Source organism: Hyla sarda, chromosome 2 (assembly GCF_029499605.1).
Source record: "Hyla sarda isolate aHylSar1 chromosome 2, aHylSar1.hap1, whole genome shotgun sequence".
NCBI lineage: Eukaryota > Metazoa > Chordata > Amphibia > Anura > Hylidae > Hyla > Hyla sarda.
This window is the reverse complement of record NC_079190.1, coordinates 204571083-204583880: the sequence shown is the minus strand read 5'-3', so window position 1 is coordinate 204583880 and position 12798 is coordinate 204571083. Positions and strand designations below refer to the sequence as shown.

The following is a 12798-nucleotide window of genomic DNA, read 5'->3' as shown; positions in this document are numbered from 1 at the left end:
CCGTGTAACCCATATAACTGCCATGAGGGTATGAACCCTGCGTGTATGAATGCGATGAACGTGTGAACAACAAAACCATAACCGTGTGACCAATGTAACTGCCATGAGCGTATAAAACCTGCGTGTATGAATGCGGTGAACGCGTGAACAACAAAACCATGACCGTGCAACCAATACAACCGCCATGAGCGTATGAACCGTATGAGCCCTGCGGTGAACATGTGAACAACTTAAGAACCGTGAGAGTGTGACCACTATAACTGCCATGAGTGTATGAACCGTATAATTGCTATAGGCAGTATACTGCCGTAACCAGTATGAAATACCATTAACATATGAACCGAATGATACTTTGAGCGTATGAACCAGTGATAATTACGAGGTGTTTGATTGCCATGAACATAACATGGTAGAAAGAACGTAAGACCGTGAACATGCCAAGAATATGTGAACAGCATTAATGCCAAGTTTGTGGACCGTGTAAAACACCAGTGAGTGAGAGAATAACCATGAGGTGAACAGCATAAACCAGTTTGCCCAGTATAAATGCTGTGAATGTATCGTCAGTGAGTATATGTACCGGATATAATGATATTAGCACATGAAACTGTATACATACTAAGCGCGTACGAGCAGTGTGCCATAAGCGTATGAATTAACCATGAGAGTACGGACAATAAGAAACTCATGGAGTTATCAAACCGTGAAGATGCTCTACTCGTGTGCACCTTGTACCAGTAATGCGTGTATGCCCATAATAAACCAAGCGTATGAACCGTATGGATACCATGAAAGTGCAAATAACACTGTGTATACTATGATTTATTTGGATGTAGCCTATGTTATATCTCTACAGAGCATTGCACCCTACTATATACTATATTGAAACAAGACAGTCTACAGAGCACTGTATCACCACACACAGCATATGCTACCCTGCAACGTGATCCTCTGCAGAGTATTGCACCACACCAAACAGTAAATGCCACCCTGTGTTGCAACGAGACCCTTCACAGAGCACTGCACCACACTGGACATGCTAACTGTAACGACCCTCTGCAGAGCATTGCACTATGCCCTATATAATATGTTGTATTGAAACCATCCCATCTGCAGAGCATTGCACTAACTGTATAAAGTTTGTTTATAATGAGACCATCTGCAGAGTATAGCACTATACTGTATATAGTATATATTATATTGTAACAAGACCATCTGCAGAGCATAGCACCATAGCTGTATATCATGAATACTATATTGTAATGAGACCATCTGCAGAGCATTGCACCTTAACTATATATCATGTATACTATATTGTAATGAGACCATCTGCAGAGCATTGCACCTTAACTGTATATCATGTATACTATATTGTAACAAGACCATCTGCAGATTATTGCACCATAACTGTATATCATGTATACTATATTGTAACAAGACCATCTGCAGAGCACTGCACTATACCGTTATACAGTACATGTTATATTGTAACGAGACCCTTTGCAGAGCATTACACTGTACCGTATACTGCAAGGGCACCGTATACCCCGCAGAGCACCGCACCACACAGCAAAAGTTATATTGAAACGACTCTTTGCAGAGCATTGCACCACACTGTATACAGCAAACTTTATATTGAAACAACCCTCCGCAGAGCATTACACTATACTTTAGATTAACGATAGCAGACAAGCTGACAGGACCGCCTAACGAGGACTGGGCAGCTGCCGCAACCTGTCCCAAGGGCATAGACAATTGTAGTTGTGTGGGTGGCGGGCGGTCCACATGTCGCCATGAGGCAGCTAGCGGGCTGCGCGAAATGCTGAGGCCGCACCACCCCCAGCACCGATTTAACTCACCTGCTTGCCGCTCCTGGCCCCCACTACCGCTGCGGGCAGAGCCAGCCAGAACCATACCTGCCCAATATTACCTTATAATCAGAGTGAGACACAGCATCCCCAGATAAGACAGCCAGCGGAGCTGCCAGGATGCCGCGCCTGCACCACCCCAGACCCATGATCAGCGAGGCCTTCGCACCGTGAGCAGCAGCTCTGAAGGTTTTTGTGGGAGATTCAAACACCAGCCTGCCACAGGAAGCAGAGATTCCACAAACGACACGTGCTCCACCCCTGTAGGAGAGGGGGAAGTTATATACACACGCCCCCACCTGTTCCCAATGAGCCCCACCTGGAAGTGCAGGGAGCGATAATTACTTCCGCCCCTCGCACAAACACAGCCCATCAGGCTTTATACATATATATATATATATATACATATATATATATACAGTGATCCCCCGACATATGATAATTTCAACATATGATGCCCTCTCAGAGCCCATCGTATATTGAAGGCAGCCTCGACATATGATGCTGCTGTGTGTCGGGGCCATCGTACAAACAGCTATCTGACAGCGCTGACAACTTCAGCAACTGACAGATGGTTGTTTAATGTCCCCGTGTGCCCCGTTCTGCCTCTTGTTACTCACATGCTGTCCTGCTAACTCACCCAGGCTTCCACTGTGAGCTCTGTCTAAGCCCCGCCCCCCAGTGCACCCATAGCCAATAGCCTGCAGCATCTTGCTGCAGGCATCTTCCCTATCAGTGTGCCTCCAGCTGTTGCAAAACTATAACTCCCAGCATGCCCAAACAGTCAATGGCTGTACATGCATGCTGGGAGTTGTAGTTGTGCAACAGCTGGAGGCACCCTGGTTTGTAAAACACTCCCCATACACTCCACATACAATGGTCATCCCAGAACCAATTAGCAGTTTCCCATAGAGATATGTATTCAACATACAATGGTTCCGAGGCCTCAGAACCAATTATTATTTTTACATAGACATATGTAGTCGACATATGATGGTTTCAACATATGATGGTTCTCCTGGAACCAATTAATATCATATGTTGAGGGACCACTGTATATATATATATATATATATATATATATATATATATATATATTATGAATCTTTTTAATGAAGGACCACACCTGGACCTCAACAATAACATTCTTAATTTTTTCAATTTCAGGTTTCATCTCCAAGTTGCTGCTGTGGCTGAAAACTGCATACTTACTGTTTACCCATACCTAGCCTATCACCGCACAGATCAAGTCATCTTAAAGAGTGGTACTTCCTTAAGCTTTTTTAGCAGGAAATGTATATGTTTTAGCAGTCAGTAGTTTGGTTGTTGATGCTTTTATTATGTGTAGTATTAAATCTGTAGAATTATGTATGCCATTCTCTAGGATTATATAGTGATGGGATATGATTATTTGTGATAATCAATAACTATCAGTAATCAATATTTAACAATATGTATAAACCCTACTCTAGAGAGATTAGCAAATACAATAAAATATAACCTACATTGATCTTTGATATCAATACATTTTCCTAAATGAAAGGGGTTATCCAGGTTGTAAACAAAAAACATTAAAGGGTTACTCCGCTCCCCAGCGTCCGGAACTCAATTTTCCGAATGCTGGATGCGGGCTTCTGTGTACACGCCCGCCCCCTTGTGAGGTCGCAGACTTGCATTCAGGGGACGGGACATGACATCATGAGGGGGGCGGGCGTGAACACGAAAGCTCGCACCCAGTGTTCGGAACATTGAGTTCTGGACGCTGGGGAACGGAGTAACCCTTTAAAGTAAATATATCACCTGCACTAACCTGTTGTTGACACTGATGACAACTGTACTCACCTTGTCCTGTTCCGTAGCGGGGATCTCTGGTAATCTTGTCCATTAGCTCCAGCTCTGGGCACCCGGCTTGGGGCAGGGGTGGAGCTTAGTGATGTCACTAGCAGCAGGACCCATCAGGGAGCAGCAACAGTGATGTCACTAAGCTCCGCCCATGCCCCAAGCCACTGCTGCTCTCTGCTGGGTCTCACAGCAGCGGTGACGTCACTAAGCTCTGCCCGTGCCTCAAGCTGGTTGCCCGGAGCTGGAGCTAACGGACAAGATTACCGGAGATGTCAGCCACGGATCGGGACAAGGTGAGTACCGTTGTCATCAGTGTCACCTGCACTATCTGTCGGTACCGACAGGTTAGTGCAGGTGACACTGGTGACAGATTTCTTTTAATGGCATGTTGATTTGTTAATTTTATCTTGTTTGGGGCCTTTTGAAAATATTGATTTACAACCTGAATAACTCCTAGAGGATGCAAGGGCATACAGGTACACCCTGGGCAAAGGTACTTAGCGCACCAGGATGTACCTGTAGGTCCTGAGTCCTGCCAGAGTGCAGGAGTGCTATCAGCAGCCAGGGACCTGCCAGTAATGGCGGACATCAGTGATCACACTGATGTCTGCCATTAACACCTCAGATGCTCTGATCAATACTGATCGACTGGCTGATCTGATCGCCCGTTGCACAACCATATTGATCAGATAAACCAAGATGGCGGCCAGAGGTCTTCTAACCTGCCTCCTGCCATCATCATAGGGTCTTTTTCTCTGGTCTGACTTAGTAAAGTAAATAAGCCTCCTCCCCCAATAAAAAAAAAAAAAAATCTCCTATTTCCCTATTTCCCATAAAAAAATAAAATAAAAATAAATCATGTTTGGTATCCCTGCCTGTGGAAATGTCCACTCTATTAAAATATTATGTTAATGATCCTGTACAGTGAACCGGGTAAACTTAAAAAAAAAAATACCAAAGTCCAAAATTGTTGATTTGAGGTCATATCACATCCCAGGAAAAAAAATTATAAAAAGTTAACAAAAAGTCACGTAGACACAAAAGTGGTACAGATGAAAACTACAGATCATGGTGAAGAAAATGAGCCCTTATACAGCTCCGTATGTGGGAAAAAATTAAAAAGTTATATGGGTCAGAGGAGGAAATTTTTAAACATACAAATTTTGTTACAAGAGTTTGAGGTTTTTTTTTTTTTTACCGCTTAAGGACCAAACCCATTTTGGCCTTTAAGACCAGGCCAGTTTTCATTTTTTTTCCTCCTCCCCTTCTTAAAATCACAACGCTTTAAATTTTGCACCTACAGACCCATTTAAGGGCTTGTTTTTTCAGTCTCCAATTGTACTTTGTAATGACAGTATGTACAGTGCTAATTGATATAGTGCTGTTATCAGAATAAAGCTCAGAGGTTCCTCCGCATCAAAACAGTACTCACAGTATGAGTAAATGCTTATAAAACTTAACTTTTAATAAAGTAGTTCAAAATGTAATTCATAAATGAGACCCTATAGTGACATCAAGTGAGTGAATAAACACAAAAATAATATTTATGGTACAATGCCAGAGAGTTGCCACAGACAGGTAAGTACCGGTGGGACCAAACTGGGTATACTAGGGGGAAGGTTTAGATGTCTGACTCTAATCTAACCACTAGTCAACCCTTCTTGACATGTGTTACACGCCTTGAAAAAGGCGGCCCCACACAGGAACCTACTCCTATTTGATCCTGTTATTACCCTCAACTCACTATGCGTTTCATCCACCTATTGCGATGGAATCCTCAGGGGATTAAGAAAGGGAATATTCAGTGATGACAATGCAGAAAAGCAGAATCACTTAACTTAAACAGTGCGGTGCAAAAATAACAGTCATATAAAAACGCACATTGTTAATGGGTCACTTGTCACAAAAAATTGTAGTCAAGATGGATTTGGTAACAAATATAGCTACATGTATCCAATATAAGTTATCATTGGATTGTAAGTGTACACATCTCCCCTATTTAGCATAAGTATTTGCATTTAACACCTTAGGAGAAGCCAGCATAAATAACATAACATGCATGAAAAAAGTAATGCTTCAAAATATATATACCACAGTGTTACTTAATAAAAACCCACAACACTGAGCATACAGGCCCAAGGCAACTACTCTTGGTACCGGATAAGGGCACATAAGGCTCAGTTAAAGGCAGCAGGACCTTACTGCCAGTGGGTAGGGGAACAAACACAGTGGTGCCGTGATCCCAGGGAGATCCCACACTGACCCGGCACAATGGTTGCTTAATCCCCTTTTGAGGATTCCACTGCAATAGGTCGATGAAACAAGGGAGTTGCGGGTAATAACAGAATCAACTAGGGCCAGGTTCCTGTGTGGGGACGCCATTTTCAAGGTGTGTAACACTTGTCAAGAAGAGTTGACTAGGGGTCAGAGTAGGGTCAGACATACAGACCTTCCCCCTGGTATACCCACTTTGGTCCCACCGGTACTTACCTGTCTGTGCCAACTCTCTGTACTGTACCATAAATATTATTTTTGTGTGTATCCACTCACTTGGTATCACTATAGGGTCTCATCTATGAATTACATTTTAACCAACTTTATTAAAAGTTACGTTTTATAAGCATTTACACATACTGTGAGTACTACGTTGTAATGATATCAGTCATTCAATAACAAAATCTTCGGCAAAACCAAATTTATGTAGGTTTTAACTGTGGGTCCTGGCTGCTGATAGCAACTAGGACCCACCGGGTATGAAGCGTGCTCAGGTTGTGAGCATGCTTCAAACTGCGGTAACAGGAACAGAGCATACAGGGACTCTCTAGGTCCTTAAGTACCAGGATGCAGGAGCGTACTTGTATGGCCTTCATCCTTAAGGAGTGAAAAGTAATATAGAAAGGTGTGTAAAGATGGTTATCATTTTAGTCATATTGACCCACAGAATATGTAGAACATGTCAGTTTTACCATAAGCCCCACAAAAGTTGCACAGTTGTGGATTTCTTGTCAATTTCCCACCATAAAAAATACATTTTTTGGTTGCCCTGTAGATTTGATGGTAAAATGAATGATGCCATTACAAAGTACAATTGGTCACACAAAAACTCCATACATGGCTGGTGCTGGCTGCAAATGAACAACATTAATGCGATCGCTGATATTGGTCATTCGACCCCTTAAATTCTGTTAACAATAGCGATTGCAGCACTTAAAGGGCTAAATGACAGGTGCCTGAATGGCCCCCCTGCAAGCGTGATTGCTATGGTCCACAAACTGAATAATGTTGTAATGGCACTGACCCACAAAATTGGTCCTACAAAAATAAAGCCCTTTTATGGCATCTTTCAAAATGCCAGGAGGAAAAAAAGTCTCAAATGTGAAAGTAATCCCGGTCTTAAAAGGGCAATGTATTAGTCTTGATATTGCTTTATAAATATGGCATCTGGTGCATATAGAGTATTCTTATAATTTTAGTTTCATTCCATTTCCAAGTGACAATTGTAATCAATAATAACATGTTAAGCTTGGACATTGATCACTGAATTCGTTTTTCTACTTATTTGTTAGTTAGTTATGTCCTGTTTAATTTACAAATGAAAACATTTTAAAGCAAATCCAGTAATCCAGCATCCAAATTCTCTTCTCCAGTTTTACTCACTATCTCTATGTCCCATTTACATCAAGTCTCTATTTCACTCTCCTTTGTTCATTGTTTCTTCCAAAATGTGCAGTCAGCAAAGAAGCTTTGCAAACCCTTAAAAACATTATCTTTGGCAAACCGTTTCAACTACTTACCGTACTTGTTAGAAGAACTTTTACATCTGAGGGGAGTTACTCATTCATAATAACAAGGTTGCAAAATTTCCTGCTAGAATTATAGTCAGTGACAAATGAGATGCAAATGGGAGTAATAGTCAATCTTTACATTTTTAAAAAGCTTCACATTGACAAGTCTTTGACTTTTGTAATTACTAGACTTGTTATGTTTGCATCAACATTTAAGACATAAATGTTTTAACTTATTCCAAGGTGTTAAGGAAAATGTGATGGAAAAATAATGTGCTGGATTGTTACCATTTATAGTCATTACAGTTAGGCTCCGTTTCAACTTTCACAACTTCAGAAGAAAATAATCGTCAACTCACCACTCTGAATCTTCAGTCTTCTTTTATTGTACAAAGTACTCACAGTACATACAGCGGAGAGGCATAAGTGACTGGGGGGGGGGGGGTACAGATAAGGCAACAAGCTCTGTTTCACACAATAGTGCCAATAGTGGTGTTCTGAATCAGTGTCACAGATATACAGGTAAGTGAACCAGGTAACCACTCACAAACAATTACACCTACACACGTGATATCTGACATCAAGGATGGGCATTACTAAAAGCTAAAAGCATACTGCTATGTCCATTCTGTTATTTAAAGGGGTATTCCAGGAATTTTGTTTTATTTGACTATGCTACAGGGGCTGTAAAGTAAGTGTAGTTCATAATATAGTGCCTGTAACTGTGTTTGACGGTTTTCTCACAATTCTTATGTGATTTTCACCCCAATATTTATTTTTATCTGCATACAAAATGACTGTTGTCTCAGATTTTTCCCAGCTTGCAATGCGGCCGAGACCTGACTCACTAGTCAGCTCATGACAGGGAGCCTGTCTGCTTCAATGGGTGGAGGGATCGCTTGGTGGGAGAGGGATCAATCTGCAACTAATGCAATAGCTGTAGGCACCCTGATTGAAAACCACAGGTCTTTTGATGGAATTGTGAGATTTGAAGTAAAAAAAAAGAAAGGTCAAACAGGAAATACTAGTTCACAAAAAGCTAGCCACAGTGTTATGGTAATCTCATGACATAGCCATTTAGACCCAAGACAAGCACAGATCCTTCCTAAGCATGTCCATTACTGCCTGCCAGGTACGCACTAAAATCACCTTATCATGGATAACCCCTTTAAACCCAGAGGGCCTGTAGCATTGGTTCTGAAAATCCAATGCGTTTCTCTCTGTAGGTTTTTTTTTTATCTACACGTTCACCAAATTTAGCTTCATCTTTTTCTAATCCTACAAATTGCAGGACCTTCAGGGTTATTATACTGTGCTTTGCTTATGTGGGACATCAGTCGGGGCGCTCCATGTTTTTTGTGCGAATGGAATAAAAATGTTGCCTAATTCGTACTAATAGGTGGCGACTAGTTTTTCCCTCATAATAGAAACCACAAGAGCAGAATATAGCATACACTATATATTTTTGAATGACACGTAATTAATTAATTTACTGTATGGTGAATAGGTCCTACCCTTAGATTTTTTTGTTGACATATTATATATTATATTTACAGAATGTGAATTTAACTTGAGAAACACCAGACATGGTCGCACATCTACAACATGTACCTTGATCTAATGCTTCTCAGCAACATTTATTAAACTAACAGGTCGTTAGTGTACTTTATGATCATGAAGTGCAAGCCTGCTATCCACGTCACAGCCACCTGTAAGTAGTGGGTTCCTAGCATCCCTAGCATAAATTGGTGCAGCACTGAGTAGTGACCACCACTGCCCAAACACCAGTGCCCACAGGGGGAATGACCCAACTAGCAGAGCAGCCCCAATGCCACTGAAACCATTCCCTGGGCCACGCCACCCCACAGACACAATGCCGGGGCAGCAACAGGGAACAAATGTAATAAGCTCACTCACCATGTGCTCTCAGTGTGAGACTTGGACTTGGAATTCAGGAGGAATAGGGCCCTAATGCAGCTTCCTGACAATTTTATAGGCCTGGGCTGAGGGGGAGGGGCAGAGTGCAAAGTAAACAAAACAAAAAAAGACATGGTCGTACATCCACAGCATGCACTTTGATCTAATTCTTCTCATCAACATTTATTAAACTAACAGGTCATTGGTGTACTTTATGATCATGAAGTGCAAGCCCATTAACCATGTCACGGCCACCTGTAAGTAGTAGGTCCCTAGCATCCCTAGCATGCTGTATGTGTCTGTGGGGAAGTGCGGCCCAGGGACTGGTTTGAGTGGCATTGGGGCTGCTCTGCCAGTTGAGTTGTTCCCCCTGGCTTCCAGTACAAAGCCTGTGAAGTAAATAAATAAAAAAACACACACTTAAAAATCTTTTATTCCAAAAAACACTCCCCCATAAGCCCTTGTTACAAAATGTTGTTAATATTAAACAAAAAAACTTTGGTCTTCGTAGTCCACCAAATCTGAAGTAGCCCACAGGATAGAGGGATCTGAAATGAAAAGAAAAAACAAACAAACAAAAAATGGGTTAGTAAATTTAGGGGGGGGGGGGGGGGAAGTGGTTAAAAGAATGTAATAAACACAAATAATTTTTTTTTGCTTATGTGTACTAAGAAAATGGTATTCTAAAGTGATTTTATTGTTTTTTTCTTATGTGAGCCAAATTTATCATCCCCCTGTGATAGTATAATAAATATGTAACACATAAGCAAAACCAAAGCGAAAAAAAAAATGCCTACAGAACTCGCTTACCAAAGCAAACAATGATAAATGTCCCCCATGTTGTATGCTATATTCTGCCATTGGGGTTTATATTATGTGGGAACTACTAGTCGCCACCTATTTGTACGAATCAGGGAACATTTTTATTCCATTTGCATTAAAAAACATGGAGCGCCCCGACTGATGTCCCACATAAGCGAAGCACATGATAATAACCCGAAGGTCCTGCAATTTGTAGGATTAGAAAAAGTTGAAGCTAAAGCCGGTGAACGTGTAGATAAAAAAACTCCTACAGAGAGAAACGCATTGGATTATCAGAACCAATGCTACAGGCCCTCTGGGTTTAAATAACAGAATGGACATAGCATACTATCACGTGTGTAGGTGTAATTGTTTGTGAGTGGTTCACTTAATTGTATATCTGTGACACTGATTCAGAACACCACTGCCGGAAGAAGCACTTGCCAGTGCGAAACGGAGCTTGTTGCCTTGTCTGTACCCCCATCACTTATCCCTCTCCGCTGTATGTACTGTGAGTACTTTGTACAATAAAAGAAGACTGAAGATTCAGAGTGGTGAGTTGCTGACTATGTTCTTCTGAAGTTGCGCTTGGTATATGAACTTTACTTTAAGTCAGAGCATAGCCACACACTTCACGAGCAATACACCTCAGTGCCCCTGAACTTAAACCTCCGAATGGCTCTCTCTAGCTGTTTTACTTCCATTTCCACTTTGTTTTGTGAACACGTTTGGTGTGTTCATAATGCTCAATGTACTCTTGTTTGCCAAAGAGCATCCCTTTGGCATACACTGGCCAGTATGTGAAGTAGCTGTGTTTGTTTATTAGATATTAAAATCTACTGGCTAACATAAGCCGCTGAATGCTTTTGCTGGATGTATGTGTCGGGGAGGAATATTCCATACAAAAAACATAAATAGAGCCTTACTATTATTCTTACAGTTTTTTGAGATGTCTTGTAAATTGGGCAGTGTTGGTAATATACTGATATCGCTATGGTTTCTTTTGCTTAATATGCAGGTCAAATTGGAAAAAATGGAGGCATGGGGGAGGCTGTTCTTCGTCCTTGCCACATACCAGAAACACCTTCTCAGAGCACATCCTCCAGTTCCCTTGGGGCTATTACAAGCTCTACATATGAAGAATCTGTCTCAGGTGAGTAAAATATTGCTTACAACCCATAGAAGTGTGGAACTATGCTAGTGTTAAACAATAGAGTTGTTTTTGTAGCTCTATTTTTCTTATACGAAGCTCCAAATCCTCTGCATAGTCAAATAAAATTCTGCCAACAGTAATAACGGGTTCATTTACAGGTATGGAAAGTAAAGCAAGTGTCTATGCTCTCTCCAATAGTGTCTGGATATCAAATTTTAGTATTGTAGAACAAAACTAACCACATAAAGTAAAGATATAAAAGGAGTTCTAAAAACCTTCAACAACCATAGAAATATAAACACAGATATGTTACCATGATGTACATTTTCCTTTACATCACATTAAGGCTATGTTCACACACAGTATTTTGGTCATTATTTAAGTCAGTATTTTGGATCGAATTTTAGCCAAAAGCAGGAGAGAAAATCTATAATGGATAGATTTGCAACTTTTTTTGTGTTTTGAACCCATTCTGGATTTTTGTCTAAAATACTGACCGAAATATGGTGTGTGAACCCTATGATATGTGAATCCAGTCTAACAAGAGTGAAGAAAGCTCACATATAGGATTATCTGGGGATAGGATTCTGACATCAAAGAGCTCATTTCACTGCACCCCTCTGTTTCTGACATAGGGGCAATGTTGTGTTCACTGGTGGCAGGGGTAGGAGCCAAGAAGAAAATTACAGTGTTTACAGATTGGTACAGAGGTGTCTAAAATAGGGTTAGAACAGTACTGTATAAAGAAATACAATGAGAAAAGAAAACAACTTTATTGTATGAGAAGAGGTTAAGGCTTAAGTGCTGAAATGGATTTTCCATCTAAATTCCAATAGTGAAATATATAGACATGCATTATTGGAAAGAGATTTACTTTATACCTGTGATGCTTTTTATGTTGCACTGCACTTGGTTTTATGTTAGGGCTGACTACTCATTTGGGAAAGCAATGTTATTTTCCAATTTGCTTTACACTTTTTCTGTTATTTTCAAACATACTGCACAGAGCAATCCTTAAGATAAAGTGTAGCTGTCATGATTTTACAGTTCCTTCCCAGATTCCTAGAGGAAATAATTCAAGAGAATCACCAACAGACTGATAATGATTTTATAATTAGCATTATTAAAATAGACCACTCTCAGAAGAAAGAAAAAAATCCGGCAACAACCACTACATATGACCGTACAGGTGCCAAAACTTATTGATGTCCACAACACACAATGCGTACTCTGTATATGCAGATGGTGCTACACGTTTAGAGACAGTTCAAACCTATATTCCATGCGAAGAGGAGTAATAACGGAGCACTCACCCCAACTGTAATGCAAGCAGGTACTTCTTTATTTCAAGACTCAGGTTTACAAGGACATCAAAGAGCAGGGAAGGCGGACAGGATCTTGTGCAGGGGGTTAGCAGTCACATGGTGCCCCG

General features: G+C 40.9%; 1 protein-coding gene across 4 annotated transcripts in view; it reads left to right on the top strand.

The window, feature by feature from the left end:
• CFAP47 (cilia and flagella associated protein 47) overlaps window positions 1–12798 on the top strand; it is a 548331-nt gene that overhangs the window by 138590 nt on the left and 396943 nt on the right. For 3 of the 4 annotated variants that reach the window (XM_056556159.1, XM_056556156.1, XM_056556157.1), the window contains exons 28-29: window positions 3036–3133; window positions 11232–11366. In XM_056556159.1, coding sequence (XP_056412134.1) covers window positions 3036–3133; window positions 11232–11366 — 233 coding nt within the window. The remainder of the gene's footprint in view (window positions 1–3035; window positions 3134–11231; window positions 11367–12798) is intronic. The other variant, XM_056556158.1, reaches the window with a different exon arrangement.